Source organism: Armigeres subalbatus, chromosome 1, assembly GCF_024139115.2.
Source record: "Armigeres subalbatus isolate Guangzhou_Male chromosome 1, GZ_Asu_2, whole genome shotgun sequence".
NCBI lineage: Eukaryota > Metazoa > Arthropoda > Insecta > Diptera > Culicidae > Armigeres > Armigeres subalbatus.
Genome location: NC_085139.1, coordinates 263,292,067 through 263,313,875, shown reverse-complemented (window position 1 = coordinate 263,313,875; position 21,809 = coordinate 263,292,067). Strand labels below are relative to the sequence as shown.

The following is a 21,809-nucleotide window of genomic DNA, read 5'->3' as shown; positions in this document are numbered from 1 at the left end:
CAACGAGCTTTTTTGGATCTAGTATCCATTTCAATTTTCCTTCCATTCCTCGATCTCTCCCTATCTCGATGGTCCCTTCAATATCAAGATGTGGAGAGGCGACTGTATTTAAAAAAGCAGTATCAGGTTTATTTAACGTTGTGAAACCATCAAGGATACAGAAGTTGCGACAAGGCTTCGGTAATTCGTTTATAGCTACATTACGCTGTATTATTGATGCAAAAACAAGAGAGAAAGCGTTTTGGACTGCTACACATCGTAACAAGGAAAGTTGCTAACAAGCAACGAAATTGAATACCGTGCGGTACCGAAATCCGTACAGCACCGAAATCCGTCCACCTCATGAGATATCAGTAAATTATTGTAGAAATAATTAATCTTATCCTGTTCAGATTCTTGGCATTAAGCTTTTAGGGCATAAAATTGGAAAGAAGGCTTTAAAATTAAAACAACAAAAATCAAAAACAAATCTCCACCCACCAAACGCGAAGTTTGTGCCGCCATTTTGTTTTCGGGAAGAGCATAATTGCACCAAAAATAACTGTGTTTTAATTGCTTATTGCGAATCATAACATAAGATAAGCGGAATACAAATCGAAGGGATCGCTTCTCAAGGTGCGTATCGAACTATTTACAGTGGTAGTTTAGTCAATCAGACTGTTTCAATTTAAATATTTAGTTAAAAAATAGCTGTACACGGTGGACGGATTTCGAGTCAGGAGTAGTTATTGCGCAGATTCCGCCTTATTAGACCCCTGCGTGCAAATTATTTGCGTGAATATTTTCCGCGTGTCACAAACAAAAATGAATTAACACTGTTTGCTGTTTGTGTGAGTAAACAAAAACACGTGTGTCCGATAAATATCAACATAATAAATTAATTACAAAGATACTTTGAATGTATTGGTGTGCACGCTAAAAATTTGAAGCAAAACGAAGTTGCGCCAGAGTCTAAAAATTGATGCAACAAGCAATAATTAAATTCATTATTTTATCATGTTTTTCGTAGTTTTTAATGAGTAAATGTGAAACACTTCAAAAGTAGAAGCCTTCATGCCCCTGTGTCGATGACAAACGTTTTGTTTACATTCGATTCCTATTTTCTAATGCCTTTTTCATATACTAAGGTGCTTAAGTGTACGGATTTCGATGCCCCACGGTACATGAGCTCTTAATCGATTAGCTGTGTTGCTAATTCATACTAAGCTGTTTTATGGCTGTATGGAAGCTGCGTAATCGATAAAAGGTGAAAGATATTCGACACAAACTGACTAGCTGATAGATATTTGGGTAATAGTCAAGTTGAACCTTGAGGAGTTAATTGTGGTGGCTCACTTTTCATTCAGCATTTGCTGATTTTATTCGAATGGTATACAGCCTAAGGCTAGAAGATGAAGCTTACAGCACAAACATTGTTAGTTGGGTAGAATAGAATGAGTGCTATGCAGTTCTTCTAACCCTTGCTCGTAGTATTTTTTTTGGCGTAAACTACGTCTAAGGGGAAGCCTCGGATACAGGGTGCAAAATGAAAATTTCCAAATTGGGGACCGTCACGAAATCATGTAAGATTTCAAACGGTAATAGCGACTTTATCTTTTGACGGATTTTCGAGATTTTCTTATTAATAGATTCGGAAACTTTCCACCAATTTGCTAATTGTATTAAAACTATTCATTATCAACAGCAAACTATAGAAAATGTTATTTCTTTCCAAACCGGGTGAAAAATTCAGAAATAATCAATCCCGTTCATAAATCCCCATCACGGACATCAGATTGCAGTAAAGTACGAGCCTTTTGATCCACTGCTTCCTTTTCCCTGTGCATAAAAAGCTCCGTGTTTCGCGTGCGCGCGTCATTTTCATTCTGGATTTCATGGAAAGCGGACCAAGGCATCCAGAAGCGGTCCCAGCGACAACGGCTGTGGTGGTGCGGATAAAAAATTTTCGCTCGATGGTGGTGGCGGTCGTGGCAAAATTAACGGCGTGCGTAGAGCCGAATCATAGGATGGCTGTCGCGCAGTCCAGTAGTTGTTGTTGGTGAGGCACATAAGTGGGAATGAATCGGTTCTTTTCAGAACCACCATTATGTTTGGGAGGAAGGTTAAGTTGAAATAATTTGTCTATAGTGCAACCGCTAGGAACTAGAAAAATTTTCAGTGAAATATTCTAGCGTGATTCTGAGCTCAATTATATGATGTTTGTCTAGCACTTAACTACACAGGATTTTGTTTTCACACGATTTTTTTTCGCTCGTATTTTTGATCGTGTGACTTCAATTTGCAACCAAACTCTTCGCAACATGTTCCAAAAAATTCAGAATGAATCGAAGAAAAATCACATGATAATTAATATACGTTAAACATTTCGGATGATTGGAAAATTGAGAAAATGTAAATCGTGTAAAAACAGAATCCTGTGTACTCTTCTTGCTGTGGACTTAATTTTGAACAATGATTCAGTGATTGATAAGTGATTGAAAAAGTTGATATAAGACGAACTTTTGACGTAAACTACGTCTAAGGGGAAGACTCAGAGAGGGTGGGTGTACCAATTGTCGCCATACATAAGAACAACTATTTTTTTAAAAATAAGTAAAAGGCATGTGGGTGGACTTTATATATCAAGCGAAAGGTTTTACTTCCTGCTCCTTAGAACAGCTGTGAAAACCACAATAAAATTTGTTATAATCATCAAAATTAATTAATCCATAATAGGAACGCAAGCACCAGTTGTGGCACTATTCTTAATTTTGGTTCCTTATTTGGCAAATCCCATTGTTTTCTTATGGGACTGGCCAAATAGGGACCACTAGTGCGACAACTGGTGCAAAGGACGTCAAAAATTAAGCAAAATTAATTTTTACAATTATGCTTTGCTTGTTTTGGGGGAGATCAAAGGTTTTATCGTATCATATGAAAATGTTTTATCGATATGAACTTGATTTGCGGTGATTTGATTGGCCATTTGGCATATAAAGCACTAGTGCGACAACTGGTGCTATAGCCACAACTGATACATCTAGCCTACAGGGTGTAAAACGGAAATTTCCAAATTCGAGACCGTCACGAAATTACGATAGATTTCAAACGCTAATAGCGTGTTTATTTTTCGATGGATTTCCGAGATTTGCTTATCAATAGATTCGGAAACTCTCCAGCAATTTGCCAATTCTATTGATACTATTTATTATCAACGTTAAACTATTGAAAATGTTACTTCTTTCCAAACAGGGTGAAAAATTCAGAAATAATCAATCCCGTTCATAAATCCCCAACACGGACATCAAATTGCAGTAAGGTACGGGCCTTTTGATCCACTGCTTCGTTTTCCCTGTGTATAAAAAGCCCCGTGTTTCGCGTGCGCGCTTCATTTTCATTCTGGATGTCACCGAGAACGAACCAGCGCGGTTCCAGCGATAACGCCTGTGGTTTGGTCTGTGGTGGTAAAAACTCAAAACTCATGGATGATTCTAATCAAGCGTAAGTGGAAACACACCAAACTCAGCACCTTAAAACTCCTGGATGAGTTGAATCATCGTATGTTTTCTTTTATTCTCCTTTGTTAAAAACAGTGAATTGACGTTTCTCGCATAGAATATTAGACACTCTTTCATGTATAAGCAATAAATTGGCCCCAAATTAATTTCGAATGCGTATTAAACCAAAATGATGTTTTGGCAAATGAGCGGAATGATGCGTTTTAGCATTACAAATTCAAGCGTGATGCATTCCTTTAAAATCACAGATGATTTCGTTCGCACGGGAGGGCTCGTTGATTGAGATTTATGAGTGATGATGCGGATAAAATTTTTTGATGGGTGGTGGTGGCGGTCGTGGCAACAGCAGTGCATCTTTACATCCGTGTTCCCAACAGCATCTTTGAATCTGGCAATCAACGCCGTGCTGTTGGTGAGGCACATAAGTGGAAATGAATCGGTTCTTTTCAGGACCACCATTATGTTTGGGAGGAAGGTTAGGTTGAAATAGGTAGAAAGTACAGAAAGTACGTGCTTGAGAAGAGAGAATATGGATGAGTGTGATTGATCCGACATTGCCGTTGGGGGCTGGACCGTATTTATCACATACCGCTAGTGTAACTTAATAAGGGTAGCATCAAGTTTACTGTAGCATACTGGTAGAGCACCCGTCTAGCGTAGTAGGAGGTGTAGATTCAATTCCTAATGGCAGGCAGAGGATATTTTTTCGCATATTTCAATAATACTCTTCTTCTCAAACATGTTTTCAGTTCTCAGTATTGTTTTCCATTAAGTGAAAGTAAAGACTTTCGTCAATATCCTAAAACTGTTCCTGAACAAAATATAAATATAACAGGGGTAACAAAAAGAAAACCAAGATTAATCCACCAAGCGGTGATGATACCTTTATCCTTCCAATCGTTTGATTTTGCCTTATTATGATACATATAAAAAATAATTCCCCTACGCGTATTCCAACATCCAATGTAACGTTACCTCCAGTGTAGTATCTTGTACTCGACTCTACTCTAAATATTCTAACCCTAAAACTCACCCGCCTCGGCCGAACATTCCGCCTCGCCCAGCTCCACCACCTCTTCCCCTCTGCTGGTTGGTAAACTTTCTTGGCCGGCCGCCCTGGCCACCGTCCTCTCCTTCAGCCTTGGGTCCGGTGTGCTCGCGCATAAACTGCTTCGGGGGATCGCGCAGCCCCAAGCATTTGGCGTAATGACCCATATTGACCGCCTTGATGGCAAAGATCCGTCGCAGCTCCTTCGGAAAGTTGGAATAGTAGCGCACCCAGGAAACGAACGCTGCCAGAAGGAATAGAAGGAGATTAAATTTACATTAGTTATATTTTGTTCATATATGACAGGGGTTGGACCCCGAACAATTGGATATGAGTTTTTTTGTCGAGGGTATTACTCGAGTGCTCTCCAGATTCACAAAAAGAGTACCACCTTAGAAACGGTAACAATTATTATATCATTTGGATGCTGTACGGAATGCAAGCGACCGTCGTCGTCGTCGTCTTGAACAACCGATTTGACCCGGAGAGGGAAAAGCATCAGGAAAGGGATTAATCAAACATTGAATTGATGTAAATTTGAATGGGAAATTGTGAGCAATCGGCGGTCGCCGAGGCGTTTTGCGGTGCGACTTCAACGACGTGACGTCGACGGAGTGCTTAATGGGATTTGAAATGGTGATTGTTCACCGCCAGCCACACACACGCACTCCTTGACGGGAATCTTGACTCTTGACTCCCCTCCTGTTGCCGTGCCTTCCTTCCTTCGGGTAAGGAAACAATAATTAATGGAAGTTACATTTAATGAACGGGAAATATTTTCCACTTTGGCACCCATCGAACGCCGTCGGGAGCGGAGACGGATTCCCATAGTTCGTTTCCCGTCGATTCATGAGAGATGCTGATGACTGGGAAAGGGAAGGGACCAAGCATTGTCCGGGAATATATCGATAAATCGTCGCTGCGATGGCAAGACGGTGAGGTCTTTTCAAGTGGTAATTGAATTTCTCGACCGGATCAGTCATACACGCAGTTACCATTACTTAGTGGAGTCGGCGGCGGTGAACGGCGGACGAACACGGAGGTCATATATCAAACGGGCTGGGAAATGAGCGAAACTTTTTCGGTAGAAGCTTCCTCCTAATGGGTGGTTAATGAGTTGTTGAATGGTGATTTCGGTCGGGAGTTTCAATTGTGGTCCAACTGAATGAGATGGGAGTAGTGAAGGGGTGTGGCAGGAATTTGGGAGATTTGTGGCATAGAGTGAAACAATGTATTTTTGAAGAGATTGGACGATGAACTGATTCATGGACGGTAAGTGCCTACTCAATATGATGTCGAGTTACGTGAGAAATATTCTGCAAAGTAAAATTTCAAGGATAAGTTCTAGGGAACGTTATTCGAATAAAATGTGACCGGGTATGTTGGTTGAAAATCTAGACTAACGGTATGTGCCAACGGAACTGAAAACAATTATAATCACATTTTGTTAATTAAGCAACATCGTTTTGGCACTCACCTTGTTCTTATTTGACACTTTCTACACCCAACCGGGGATTGTTAAATTTTCTAACAATTCTGTATAATGCGAAAATGCTAGATTCCTACACAAATACTGTATGAGACCTTCAATTTTGCAAGCTTTTCTCGCAATATTTGATTGAGAACTTACATTTTTTGTATAAGAATCTAACAATTCTAGTATAGATGTTAGTAGGATCCTATACAGAATTGTTAGAAAATAAAACAAGTTGCTGGTTGGGTGTATATTAAGAAGTTTGTTTGAAATTATGAGTTTATAAAGTTTTCGCAGGAAACTTTCTGTAAATTTCACGCGAAATCTTCCGAAATTTCGACAAAGAAAAAGATGAAATTTCAAAGAAAGAATCTATGGAACTTCTTCGAAGTTTATGCAGAATATTGATCAAAACGTGGATTTCAACAGACAATTTTTCAGAATTTCCAAAACCCATCGGAAGTTCCACAGGAAATTCTTTGGAATTTGCATGGGAAGCTTTTCCAAAGTGCTTCGGGAAATGCTTCGGTATTTCCACGATAAACCTTCTAAAATTTTCACTGAAATTCTTCAAAATTTCCACGTGTAGTTTTTATTTTTTCCGGGAAACTATCCGAAATTTCAACGCGAAATTTTTGGAATTTAATAAAAATTTCTTCCGATTTCTATTAGAGGTGTGCGCCGCCTCCGTCATTTTTTAGCCGTCGGCATTTTGGCATCGACACGCCGCTGTTTAAAATATGCCACGCCACTTATCAAAAATCTTCCACCCCGATTCAAATTTGCAGAGATCCCCAGAATTTTTGTGGAAATTCCGAATAGAGCAGTGCAAATTTTGAACAACTTTTCGTGGAAAGTCTAAAGAATTTCCTATGGAAATTCGCAAGGATTTTATTTTGAAATCTATTATTTGAATGAGGAAGAGCAATTTGGCCGAAGAAACCATTAGATCGAACCCATCTGCCCCAAAGTCATTATTTATTTATTCAGACTAAGGCCGAAGTGGCCTGTGCGGTATATAAGAGTCTTCTCCATTCGGCTCGGTCCATGGCTACACGTCGCCAACCACGCAGTCTACGGAGGGTCCGCAAGTCATCTTCCACCTGATCGATCCACCTTGCCCGCTGCGCACCTCGCCTTCTTGTGCCCGTCGGATCGTTGTCGAGAACCATTTTCACCGGGTTACTGTCCGACATTCTGGCTACGTGCCCGGCCCATCGCAGTCGTCCGATTTTCGCGGTGTGAACGATGGATGGTTCTCCCAACAGCTGATGCAATTCGTAGTTCATTCGCCTCCTCCACGTACCGTCCGCCATCTGCACCCCACCATAGATGGTACGCAGCACTTTCCTTTCGAAAACTCCAAGTGCGCGTTGATCCTCCACGAGCATCGTCCAGGTCTCGTGTCCGTAGAGGACTACCGGTCTAATTAGCGTTTTGTAGATTGTCAGTTTGGTACGGCGGCGAACTCTATTCGATCGGAGCGTCTTGCGGAGTCCAAAGTACGTACGATTTCCAGCCACTATGCGTCTCCGAATTTCTCTGCTGGTGTCATTTTCGGCAGTCACCAGTGAGCCCAAGTACACAAATTCTTCTACCACCTCGATTTCGTCACCACCAATGCAAACTCGCGGTGGGTGGCTCACATTGTCTTCTCTTGAACCTCTGCCTATCATGTACTTCGTCTTTGACGTGTTGATGACAAGTCCGATCCGCTTAGCTTCCCTCTTCAGTCTGATGTAGGCTTCCTCCATCTTCTCAAAGTTACGTGCCATAATATCTATGTCGTCGGCGAAACCAAATAGCTGGACGGACTTATTGAAAATTGTACCACTCGTGTTAATCCCTGCTCTTCGTATTACCCTTCCAAAGCGATGTTGAATAGCAAACACGAAAGACCATCACCTTGCCGTAACCCTCTGCGGGTTTCGAAGGGACTCGAGAATGCCCCTGTAACTCGAACTACGCACATCACCCGATCCATCGTCGCTTTGATCAATCGTGTCAGTTTATCCGGAAAACCGTGTTCGTGCATTAGCTGCCATAGCTGGTCCCGATCGATTGTATCATATGCGGCTTTGAAGTCGATGAATAGATGATGTGTGGGCACGTTGTATTCGCGGCATTTCTGCAGTACTTGGCGAATGGCGAACACCTGGTCCGTGGTGGAGCGTTCGCCCATAAAACCCGCCTGGTACTGCCCCACGAACTCCCTTGCAGTTGGTGCTAGTCGACGGCATAAAATTTGGGAGAGTACCTTGTAGGCGGCGTTCAGCAATGTGATTGCGCGGTAGTTGCTACAATCCAGCTTATCGCCCTTTTTGTAGATGGGACACGACACCTTCCATCCACTCCTGCGGCAAAACTTCCTCCTCCCAAATCTTGGTAATGACCCAGTGCAGCGCTCTAGCCAGTGCCTCACCACCGTGTTTAAATAGCTCTCCTGGTAGTTGGTCAACCCCAGGGCTTTGTTGTTCTTCAGCCGGCCAATCTCCTCCTGGATTTCCTGGAGATCCGGAGCCGGTAGAATTATGTCCTGCGCGCGTTCTCCCAGGTCTATCACCATACCGCCATCTTCGTCTGCCACATCGCCATTCAGGTGCTCTTCGTAGTGCTGCCGCCACCTTTGGATCACCTCACGCTCGTTCGTAAGAAGGTTCCCGTTTATGTCCTTACACATATCAGGCTGTGGCACGTGGCCCTTACGTGAACGGTTTAACTTCTCATAGAACTTTCGTGTGTTATTAGCGCGGTACAGTTGCTCCGTTTCTTCACGGTCTCGATCTTCCTGCTGGCGCTTTTTCCTCCGGAAGGCCCCAAAGTCATTTGGTTGAAAATGTCAATTGGCCGAAATGGACATGAATGTTGAGCTCATCATCACAAATCGATATCAGCAGAAATTCGAGAGCGTAAATGGGCTGCAAAATTGTAGGTTGACATCAAGGAAGGAGCGCCCAACAGAGCTCTGGTCCCCACAAGTTCCTATCTCAAGCTTCCACGGGTCGTCCGATGACAAAAGACCGCCAGCTAAGGGTTGTGTACTTAGCTGGTAGTGCAGTCTGGGCACTGTTGTCCTTCTAACATCAGTTAGAGTTAGAAGGTACGCCTCGAGCGTCTGTTCACCAGGAGGTGCGGCTCAAACAGCGTCTGCCTGGTACCTAGCCGTTGATTAACGAAATGCTGTATTGCGTCAGCTATACCTAAGGTGGCAGCCCCATCATCGCGATGTAGGTAACGCGACCCCGGTAAGGTAGCTTACTGAAACCTCTCAAATACCACGAAAAATGGAGATAGAAAGAAAAAAAGAGAACGTTATTTTTGGCAACCGCCGGGCAACAAAATAAGGACTATGATTGGAAACTCGGTACCTGGATTGTCAGGACCCTAAATGAACCTGGACGAGTGAGCCTTCTGGCTCGCGAACTGCAGAAGGTTGGAGTGAGCGTGGCCGCTATTCAAGAAGTCCGATGGCCAAGATGCGGAGAACGAGAATTCCAAGCCGTGGACCCCACGACCAACACTGCATTCAAATATAACATCTATCACAGCGACGGCGGAAAAGCAGAGCATGGAGTTGGTTTCGTAGTGATGGGCAAGCAGATGAAGCGAGTGATGCGGTGGAAACCCATTAGCGAACGAATCTGTGTGTTGAGGATACGGGGCAAATTCTTCTATTACCGCCTTATCAACGTTTACGCACCGACAAACGATAAATCCGACGACGTGAAAGACACGTTTTACGAATGTCTTGATAAAGCCTATGGAGAGTGCCCAAAGCATGACGTGAAATTGTTATCGGAGACGCTATCGCTCAAGTCCGTAGAGAGGACTTCTTCCGTCCCATAATCGGTAGGGAGAGCCTTCACTGACAACGGCCTACGGCTAGTAAATTTCGCTGCTGCCAGAGGGATGGCCATCAGTAGCACCTACTTTGCACGAACATCCGAAAGCACACCTGGAGACACCCAAATGGTGGAACTTGCAATTAGATAGACCATGTTCTGGTGGACGGGCGCCATTTCTCGGATGTTATCGATGTGCCGGACATTCAGAGGTCCGAACATTGACTCTGATCACTACCTCGTTGTCAGTAAAATTCGATCACGGTTGTCAACTGTATCGAACGAAAGATCACAGCGAACGATGCGTTACAATATCCAGCGATTGTCGGCGGAAGGAGTATCAGCTGAGTACCGCCAGAAGCTCGACGAACGGATAAGTGCAATCAACGTTAGCGACAACATCAACGATCTATGGGAGTCGATCCATGGAGCGGTGAGCACAACAGCGCGAGGTGGTAGGCACTGCACAAAGGCGACCCAGGACATGTTGGTTTGGTGTGGAGTGTCCGAGAGTGACAGACGAGAAGAACATTGCCAGAAGCCGGATGTTGGTGTCGTGTACCCGATCGAATAGAAATCGGTACAAGGAAGCAAGAGCAGCCGAAAACGAACCCACCGCAGGAAGAAGAAAGAATATGAAGAACAAGTGATTAGCGAGGCGCAGGAAAAAGTAGAGCAGAACGATATGCGGAGGTTTTATGAGTCTGTCAATGGCTTGCGGAGAAAGGCAGCGCCATCTCCCGTCATGTGCAACGACCAACAAGGGAATTTGCTGACAGATAAAACCGAAGTGGCTGTCAGGTGGAAGCAACACTTCGAGACTTTGTTGAATAGTGGAAGAGACAGTGCATCGGTGAACAGAATAAATATTAGCGACGATGGACAAGCTGTTGAGTCGCCTACACTAGATGAAGTTAAAAAATCTGTTAAAGCTGAAAATCAATAATGTCTACTCATCTGTAAAAACAAAATTCCCTGATTTTTCCAGGTTTTCTCCAGGTGTTTTACATTAATTTCCAGGCAAATACAAACGTACCATATATAGATTTTAGCAGCAAAATAATCAATTCAAAAAAGTAAATTTTGCAAAAAATATTATTTTAAAGAATTTTGGTGGCTTCACAAAAACAATGTTGTAAATTACTTATGGAATTCCTCCAGGTTCATCCAGAAATTGCTTCAGCCATTCAATCAAAATTCCTCCAGATATTCCTTTGAAAACTTCTCCATAGATTCCATCGGAAAATCCTCTGGATTTTTGGATACTTTTATGCCCAGGGAAGTCGAGACAATTTCCAATCCAAAAATTGCCTAGACCGGCACCGGGAATCGAACCCCGCCACCCTCAGCATGGTCTTGCTTTGTAGCTGCGCGTCTTACCGCACGGCTAAGGAGGGCCCACTGGCAGCCAAGGTACCGGTACTATAAGTGTCAAACGGCCAAGTTATAGCCTACTCAGATTACGTCATTTATGATCATAAATATCACGATAAACAACAACCTGATGCAATCCCCATACATTCAGTTTATTTTCTCCGTTTTAACACGATATTTATTACGATAAATAATCTAATCGTTATCTGAATAGGCTATTAAGCTTATTGAACCATATTTTGGCAGAATAATTTCAATGGTTACAGCGTCACTAGCGTTCTATTACTGCTTTGCTGTAAAAACCTTCGGAAAATGCCTTGGACTTTTTTTTTAATTCTTTGGGATTTTTTAAGAACTCATTCAGAAATATCTGGAGGAATACTTTAGAAAACACCTGGAGAAGTTTTTCCAGGTATTTTGCTTTTAAGAATTCTTTGGAAATACTTCGAGAATACCTTTAGAAACTTTTTAAAAAAATTCATTCGGGAATTCTTCGGCTATTCTTTCAAGAATTCCTTTAGCAAAAATTCTTCAAAAATCACTTACACTTTTTTTTTGAAATTCCATTCAGGTTCCCTTTCGGGAATTTATTTAAGAAACCATACGAAAAATCGTCCGGAATTTCGTTTTGAAATTCCTCCGGGAATTGTTTTTGGTTTTTAGCTTGGAAATTGCTCCAGAAATGTTTTAGTAAATTGCTAATCATTCTTATGGACACCCTTTTAGTGATTTCTTTGGAAAATTACTTGGAAAACTGATCCCTGAACTGATTGAAGAATCCTAACTAATTCAGTATTTTTTTATATATTCCTAAAGAATTTCCGAGGGAATACGCAAAAGAATTTACAAAGTAATCCCTTATTGATTTCCCAAATAAATTCTTAGATTTCACCAAGAATAACTTTGGAAATTCTCCAGGAATTCTTTAGAAGGTGGCAAAACGTTTTTTGCGGAACAACAATCCATTAACGTTCATCCATTTGATTGGTATTGGACTTCAGTAAAATTAATGAAACTTGAGACAAAAAAATAACTCCAATTTTTTGACATAATAAATAATATGAATTGCTCTTTCAAATGCCGTGTAAACATATTTTTTGGACTGCCCTAACCGGACATATCAACTTTTGAAAAATATGTAATTTTGACAGAAAAACGATTATAAATTTTGATCGGAAAAAGATATTAAGCATTCAGTTTTTTTTTTGTTTTTTTGAAAACTAAAGCGAAGTACAAGCAAATGAAGCATCCACCGGATATAATTATGTCTTCGCTATCCAGCTTTCCACGTTCACCATAATGGCCGATGCTATAAAAAATCTGACAATAACTGCTTCCCGACACTGAACTGAAATTATCATCTAAGTAAGCGCTGAATGTTGTCGTTACCAAAGAAACCCAATATGTTGTTTATTTTTTCATCAACAAAAGGATCCGCGAAAGATATCTAATCTTCCAATTAAAAATTGTTTCAAAATTTACTAATGTTTCTCTTATTCCAGATATTATTAATAACGAAATATGAAATGGCCGAAGTATTAAATGGGCCATGAGTAACCATTACCAAATGAACATTTCTGTAATTTAACGGAACCTAACAAAAACTCCCGTCGTTTTTGTTCGAGCTAATTTTACGTGTACCGTGAAATTCTCCGGTTCTGTCGGTATGCTCGCCATTTTACTATACCTAATATTACGAGGAACATCACGTCGTTATGCTCATGTTACGAGATTTATGTGGGATTCGTCCTGAATTGATGATATTCATGCTACTTCAATCATATTAATTTGCTCTTGTATCAGCCCAAATATTGTAGAAATTAGCAACAGCTGTGTGTTAAAGAAAAATAACGTTTTCCAGTTTTAAATAAAACATCTGAGGAATAGATAAGATTTCATGATGTGTCACCTCCCCGAGATTATACTTCGGATACGTTGAGTATTGTTGTGATAGCTCTATAAGTTTTCCGCCAATAGTATAGGGTATTACCACTATTTTTTTAATGCGATTTTAGGAATAGAATAAGAAAATTATTTTGAGCTATTAGTGGAATGTCTTTTACTTGTCATAAGACGACTTCGTACAATTGAATGTAATTGTTCGAACTCGTCTTATCCTTATGACAAGTAGGAAGAGAATATATATGCGACATCAGCATCATTGTTGCTGTCGGAGAGGTCACATGCCTTACACGAGTTCTAACACAGTCCTAAGCTATGGAAGATAACATCTATAAAAGGTTTCACGTGAAAGCGGCGTCGAAGCATTTAAAATGGGTAGAATTTCAATGACTGTCAATGTGTTATTAAATAGAAATAAAAGCTTTCTCAAATTGGCATAAGATAGTAAAGAGTTTCAGCATCTTGTTGGTTTCAGTATAGAGTAGTACAGATTTCGAGGAGACTTATGAAATCTTTCATCACGGATCCTCTTGGCAAGGGATTGCGCTGTATCTAGGCGTACTTTATGAAAATTGGGAAGAGCTATTGTAACTGATTACTCTGCGCCCTTTCATAGTTCATTATCAATTATATCTGGAATAAAAGAAACATTAGTAAATTTAAAATTATTGTAATTTAGAAGTTTAGAAATCTGGCGCGGATTATTTTGTTGATGGAAAAATAAACAACATAATGGGTTCAATTGGTAACGAGAACATTCAGCGTTTACTTAGATGAGAATTCCAGTTCAGTGTCGGGAAGCAGTTCTTGTCATTTTTTTTATAGCATCCGCCATTATGGTGAACGTGGAAAGCTGGATTGGATGATGTAGTTCTGAAACAAAAATACTTCCCCCATCCAGCTGGAGACTGCTTTTTCTCCTCGGTGAGTGGTTTTATTACTGGGGGGGTGGTACGAGCACGTGGCTGTCTTTCTCGTCAATGACTGGATGACGGTGATTTGAGCCTTAAGGACAACCACCTCCCACAATCCAAAACTAAAATTTCTTGTGTTTCCTTATTCAACTTATTCAACACGGCAGACTACGGTGGGCTGGTCACGTTGTTCGTATGCCGGAAGAACGTCAAGCAGAGATAATATTTAGTAGAGAATCCGGAAGAGGCCGCAGGCTTCGTGGAAGGCCGTGTACACGATGGCTTTTTGCAGTTGAAGAGGACCTGAGGGCGCTCAATGTTCAGGGCGACTGGAAGCGATTGGCCCAGGATCGAGTCCAGTGGAGAAGGATACTCCATTCGGCGTAGGTTAATCGAAGAGCTGTAACCCATCAAGTATCAAGTATCATACAAGCTGATAAACGAACCATTAAATTGTCAAATATGACCAGTTTTATATATCACAGCCCAAAATTACACTTTTGGGCCACCTTGTTTTCTGACCCATTAAAAGGGGTAGGGTGCGGAAAGGATGGTTTGCATGTACATACATGAAAGTACAACTAATCCCCTTGTTTTTAGTGAAAACTAAGCAAAAACCTCCAAAAACCTCCGAGATACATAGTTTTTGAAATTAAATGACGCCAATGCTGCTGATTGGGCACAAGGAGTAGGGCTAGGGCTTAAGAATCAAAGATTTCCACTAGTCTAGACAATAACTCTAATTTTGAATAGTTGAATGTTAGTCACTAAAAGTTTCAAATGATTTAGCAAATTGATGGAGAGTTTCCGAGTCGATTGATATGAAAATCTCGGAGATTCATCGTGTAAGAATGTAAGCATTATTACAGAACGCAAATAGCGATGGATTTGTTGTCCAACATCAAAACATTTTATTGACATTTTGGGACGATGTGATTAATGAAAGCCTATATGATATAGTATTGAAGCAAAGATTTTGTTCAAAATAGTTGGTAAAAGAAGAGTCTTTAGTGATTCGCCCATAAAATATGATCAAGTCCCTTAAAAAAATATCCGCTATCAGGATATTGTAGGGAAAATACTTTCGAGCTATCATTGGAATTTCTATATATAAAAATTAAATAATTTGATGAATCCAATAAAAAGTCAGCAAGCAAATATAATATATATATAGATAGAATATGATAGACTTAAATCCTTCCTACAAAAACACTCCAGGAATTTTATCAAAATTGGGCTGCATAATGCCCGTAGTCTAATTGGAAACATCGAAAACTATCGGTCATTGTTAACCATGTCTACATTAGATGTTTTTGCAATTGCTGAAACGTGGCTCAAATCTTCCAACACCAATAAGTTTGTTGAGATTGCGGGATACACTATAGTTAGATCTGATCGACGTAATAAGAAAAAAAGAGGTGGTGGTGTGGCCTTCTATTTAAAGAAAAATTTGAAGTATTCGGTCATCTTCAAATCTGAAAATGAAAGTGAGATTGACTATCTTTTCGTTAAATTGAAACACATGAACCTGGTGTGTGGTGTCATATACAAGCCCCCTGATATAAATGTATCAAGTTTAAATCGTATTTTCGCTATTATTTCAGAACTATCATCTACTGAGCCCAATATTCTACTAATGGGTGATTTCAACATTAACTTGATAGCCCAGAATTCGAATAAATGCACGAAATTCATTGAAAACCTGAATTCACTGTCTTTCAAGTTAATTGGTACTTCCCCACATGCCACAGGTCTGGGTCATCTTCTGTCATCGATTTGTTTACTGGAAATTGCACGAAAAGCATTAATAATGTTTATCAATCTTCTCTTGGTGGGATAAGTGATCACGATTTTCTTTGTGTCGATTATAAGTATAAACATTCGAAGGCACTCCCAGAAGTTTACTGGGCTCGTGATTACCATAAAATTGATAAAAACTCATTTATATCTGACCTGCATGATTGTGCTTTTAATCGTATTTTTGCAGTGCAAATGTTAACGATAAGCTTCGCTGTTTTAACAAACTTTTCTTCGAAACTCTCAATCGTCATGCCCTTTAAAGAAGAAAACGGTGAGAGATGCTAATAATCCATGGATTACTACTCATATTGAACGTATTTTCAAAAACCGATGTGATGCGTATGAATGTTGGAAAAGAGATAGAAATGATTGTAGGAAATGGAACAATTTTACTAAACTCCGTAATCTAGCTAACCGTGAAGTGAAACGAACGAAAAGGGAATATTTTTCTTCACAACTTAACATCGATTTTTCGGCTAAACAATTATGGAAGAATATAAAGCGACTTGGTATTAAACAAACTAGCAGCAATATGGGCGGCGGTGATGTAACCGCCGAAACGTTGAATAATTATTTTGGGTCACATTGTACTCCTTCTACTTTTCATGAAAACGAAAATGCCGTTGGAGCAACATCAAATTTTTCTTTTGAATGTTTGACTTATAACGATGTTTTTGCGGAATTCGTTTCTGCAGATTGCGAAGCAGTCGGCAATGACTCAATTCCACTACACATTTTGAAGTTATCTTTAAGTGTAACTCTACCGTACATAACCGATATTTTTAACTGTTGTATTACTACTTCTGTGTTCCCCGTAGATTGGAAAATAGCAAGGATTATACCAATGGGTAAAATTGAAAATCCTGCTACCGATAATGACTATCGTCCGATAAGCATACTATGCGCTCTCTCGAAAGTGTTTGAATCCATTATCTCAAAACAGTTAAATCTTTATCTTACCCGTAATAACTTATTGTGCCCTCTGCAATCAGGCTACCGTAAAACATGTAGTACTATCACTGCATTAACGAAAATTGAAAATGATATTAGAGAAGCTCTAGACAGTAAAATGATTACGGTCATGGTTCTTTTGGATTTCAGTAAAGCTTTCGACTCAATTAATCACCGTCTACTATTATTATAAATATATAATCTACTAATATATTATAAAAATTACAAGAAAATTTCAAGTTAGATTCATTCTCCGTGAACCTGATAAGGTCTTACCTATCAAATCGATACCAATATGTTGATTTTAATAACACTCAATCCGACAGAATTCCCGTATCAAGTGGTGTGCCTCAAGGGTCTATTCTCGGCCCACTACTTTTCTCTATGTACATTAATGACCTTCCACTTGCAATATCATTCTGTCAATTTCATTTGTATGCTGATGATTGCCAGTTATACATATCTGGCTCGCCAGAACGTATCACTGAGCTTGTAAATATGATTAACATTGACATCCGTAGCATACTTGAATGGTGTGGTTCTAACGGTTTGGTTTTAAATTCAAAGAAAACCCAATGTATTATTTTCCGTACAAAGCGCACCTATATACCTGAGACTCCTTTAGTAACAGTTGGAAATGATTCCATTGATTACGCTAATGTTGTAAAAATTTGGGACTTCTGATGGATTATAATTTGAATTGGAATCGTCAAGTCAATTCTATATGTAGCAAAGTTTATGGAACTCTACATTCACTTGTTATGTTAAGACACTGTACTCCACAACATATTCGTGCAAAATTGGCCAAATCTCTCTTAATACCATTGTTAGACTATGGTGATGTTCTTTTTGGTCTAGTTTCTAGAGGAAATGAAAAAAGCTCAATCTAGTATTCAACGCAGTTACCAGGTATGTGTACAACTTAAGGAAATTTGACCATTTATCGATTTATAGAAATGCCCTATTGGGATGTAGTTATTCTGATCATCTAATTTCAAGAATTTGCATTCAAACACATAATATACTGAACCGACCGCCAGCTTACCTTAATATTTTTTTTCAATTTTACTCGATCATCACGAACCAATTTGCTAATTGTACCAAGATATCGCTCAAATTATTTGAAGGAATCATTTCGTTTCCGTGCAATCAAATATTGGAATTGTTTACCGGCAAATTGTAGGAGTGAAAGGAATTCAAACACTTTTAAGGACAGAATCAAGATTCATTTTAATCGGAGCTGAAGGGTACAATGGTATTGATCAAACGACTATTAAGCGTAGCATAGTTAGTCATAATAACATATGCATTGAAAATCATTAGGTGATTATATATGTAGTTATGAATCATTGTAAAATAAATAAATAAATAAAATAAATAAATAAATAAATTCAACTACAATTATACACATTAAATAGCTAAGCATAGACTCTTATGATACGAATACTATACCATTCAAATTAGTTCTCTATGATCACCACCCTTCAACAGATAATCCAATTCCAAACGATTCGTTTGAGGTTCCTTTTACAACAATCAAATTAGCCCTCCTTTGGCGTTTTGTCCCGCCGAACACATGGCAACAATATCGTTCCTTCTTCCGAGAGTGCACCCTCCATGTGTAGTCGAACTCCCGCTGCTTCCCATTGACTCGTTACAATCCGCCAATCCAATCTGGTTAACTCGAACAACAATTAGATACAGGCAGTCCCGGCAAGCACGAGCTCTGTAATTCGATATTTAAATGGATTTTCAATCCACGGAGACGGAGGAAAAAATCTAAGCTCGCGGTTCCTCTGCAGCTAAATTATTTTGATACGTCAAATTGGCTGACTGGCGGCTGCCACAACACGAGTTCTATTATCCCGTGCTAATGCAGCAATAACAGAAATGACCAGAAGCAAAATTCGCACCTATTGCGATTGTTTTCAAACCTGCGTGAAATCCCGTGCCCGAAGGCGGTACTCGTTCGACTCCCGCGGCGCGCAACATCCCATTGTTGCCCGGAATTCCAATTCCCTCCATAATCGTTATGAATCTCGTGTTGGATCAAAAAGAATCAAAGTGGACTGCGCTGCCTGCCCAACTTGCCAATTGAATGAATTATTATTTATTTTGCTTGATAATAATTGTCCCATGGCTATTTCTCGCTTTGGCACTTTCGTCACAGCGGGCTTCAATTTCCCCCTCGTTGGTTCTGGATTCTATGTCCGACGAACAAAGCATCAGACTTGAGCAACAGTAGCGCACAGCAATTGTGGCGATAGAACACACGAAATGATTCTCTTTCAATGGTAATAATAGCAATATCAACTTCAATACAACAATAACACGATAATAAATTCGGAACCATAATCTGGTGCCGGCCGACAGCAACGACAACCCCCTCGAACAAATCGTCGGTCGGGTGCACTTCATTAATGTGAAGACAGATACATGTCGTTTATTCGCGACTCGACGTGCCCGAATATTATGAATGGATTGAGAGTTATTTCTAGTGAATTTAATTACGGTTAAAAACACAGACACGATCGCTCTGCAGGGTGATTTGGAGCATTTTTCGGTGCAGGACGACCGGCAGCTCTAATTGGACCTGCTATGGCATGCTGACTGAACAGGAGAACGGTATGGGAGATACGTTCAATATGCGCCCCCTAAGCAAATCTTCGAATTTAACGATGATAATGGTCGAAATTATGTACTTCCAATGTGTTAACCACTAATTTAACTTACCATCTATGATACGGAATAAAAATTTGGACGAAAAACCAATTATATTCCGAGAAAACGATTTTATTTTGAAGCGCTGCATTTTCGTGCAATTTCAAACCATGCGGGTTGAAACGCGCCACCCCGAGGCTAAAACGCGCCAGCCTAAAAATGTAAACAAACAGCAGTGAACTGACAGAAGAATCAAGTATCAATTTATGAAAAGTCCTATTCTCGTTTCCACTGCAATGAAATGTAAATTAATTTTTTTTGCTAAATTTTCGTGTAACTAGTTGATGTGTGCATACAAGATATGTTTATTCTTTAATTTATTTGGTGGGCGCATGTGACCTTGTGCATTACGGAGCCAAATCACGATTTTCTGTGCATGGTACATGTATCACACTTCCAAGAAATGAGATCTTACGGTCTACATGAGTAACCAACGATCTATCGGACTGCTTCGAATGTGATATATGCCCTTTGTGATACGTAGAATAGAACGTGTTCACATCATAGGTTCTTGATAGTCCAAGAAATCTCTGGATTAAGGCTATAAAGTCTATAGAAGCAACAAAAAATCGATCGGATGGTTTTAAACATGGTACATGCCCTTTATGACACATAGAATAGAATGCGTACCCAGCATAGGTTCTTGGTCATCCAAGAAATCCCTGGAATAGGCCTTTCGGTCTACACGCGGAAGCAAAGATTTCTTAGATTGTTTCAAATATGGGACTTGCCCTTTGTGATGCACAGAATATAATGTGATCAAAGTATGAGTTCTTGGCCATCCAAGAAATCCCTGGAATAGGCCTTTAGGTCTACATGCGGATCCAAAGATTACTTGGATGCGAAGTGGTATTACCTGTTGTCATGGGTTGTAGGTAGTCTACGAACTCCATACATTCAAGGTCTGTTGATTAACCTTCGTATTGGAGGCAGATATTGAAGAATAAACAAGTTGTGTGACCCCTTCTTGGTATATGTTTGTATTCCAAGTAGTTCTTGTTGTTGTCATTAGTGCCAGGTAGTCGACGAACTCCATAGAGTCAAGGCCAGTGGATCAATCTCCGTAATGGAGGCAGTTATTGAAAAATAATCAAGTTGTGTGACCCCTAGTTAGTATATGTTTGTATTTCAAATAGTTCTTGTTGTTGTCGTGGGCTCCAGATAGTCTATGAACTCCATGGAGTCAAGGTCCATGGGTCAACCTCCGCAATGGAGGAAGTTATTGGAGAAGAAACAAGTTGTGTGACCCTTCTTGACATATGTTTGTATTCCAAGTAGTTCTTTTTGTTGTCGTGGGCTCCAGAAAGTCTTCGAACTCCATAGAGTCAAGGTGTGTAGATCAACCTCCGTAATGGAGACAGTTATTGGAGAATAAACACGTTGTGTGACCCCTTCTAGGTATATGTTTGTATTTCGAGTAGTTCTTGATGTTGTCACTGATGCTAGGAAGTCTACGAAATCCATAGATGGGGATCAACCTACGTAATTAAACGCAGTTATTGAAAATAAACAAGTTGTGTGATCCCTTCTTGGTATATGTTTGTATTGCAAGTAGTTCTTGTTGTTTTCGTGGGCTTCAGGTAGTCTACGAACTCCATAGAGTCAAGGTTCGTGGATCAACCTCCGTAATGGAGGCAGCTATTGAAAAATAAACAAGTTGTGTGACTCCTGGTTAGTATATGTTTGTATTCCGAGTTGTTGTCGTGAGGTCCAGGTAATGTACGAACTCCATAGAGTCAAGGTTTGTAGATCAACCTCCGTAATGGAGGCAGCTATTGAAAAATAAACAAGTTGCGTGACCCCTTATTGGTATATGTTTGTATTCCAAGCAGTTCTTGATGTTGTCGTGGGCTCCAGGTAGTCTACGAGCTCCATAGAGTCAAGGTCTGTAGATCAACCTCCGTAATGAAGGCAGCTATTGGAGAATAAACACGTTGTGTGACCCCTTTTTTGGTATATGTTCGTACTCCAAGTAGTTTTTATTGTTGTCATTGGTGCCAGGTAGTCTACGAACTCCATGGCGTCAAGACCTGTGGATAAACCTTCGTAATGGAGGCAGTTATTGAAAAATAAACAAGTTGTGTGACCCCTTTTTGGTATACACCCAGGTTTTTTTTACGCGGTTGGAATTCGTTAATTTCTCGGTTAACCTAAACTTTTGCAGCTTTTTAAATACCCCATGAATTTTCTTTGATTTTTTGTGAATTTTTTCGTGGGGTTAACTCATTGTTTTATTGATGCTGAAGGCCTAAAACGACGAAAACCAAACCGTGTAAAAAAAAACCT

The 21,809-nt window shown here is 40.1% G+C and overlaps 1 protein-coding gene across 1 annotated transcript in view; it reads right to left on the bottom strand.

Moving 5' to 3' along the window:
• LOC134207209 (probable ATP-dependent RNA helicase CG8611) overlaps window positions 1-21,809 on the bottom strand; it is a 68,198-nt gene that overhangs the window by 8,674 nt on the left and 37,715 nt on the right. Inside the window, exon 3 of the mRNA XM_062682928.1 lies at window positions 4,531-4,789. Coding sequence (XP_062538912.1) covers window positions 4,531-4,789 — 259 coding nt within the window. The remainder of the gene's footprint in view (window positions 1-4,530; window positions 4,790-21,809) is intronic.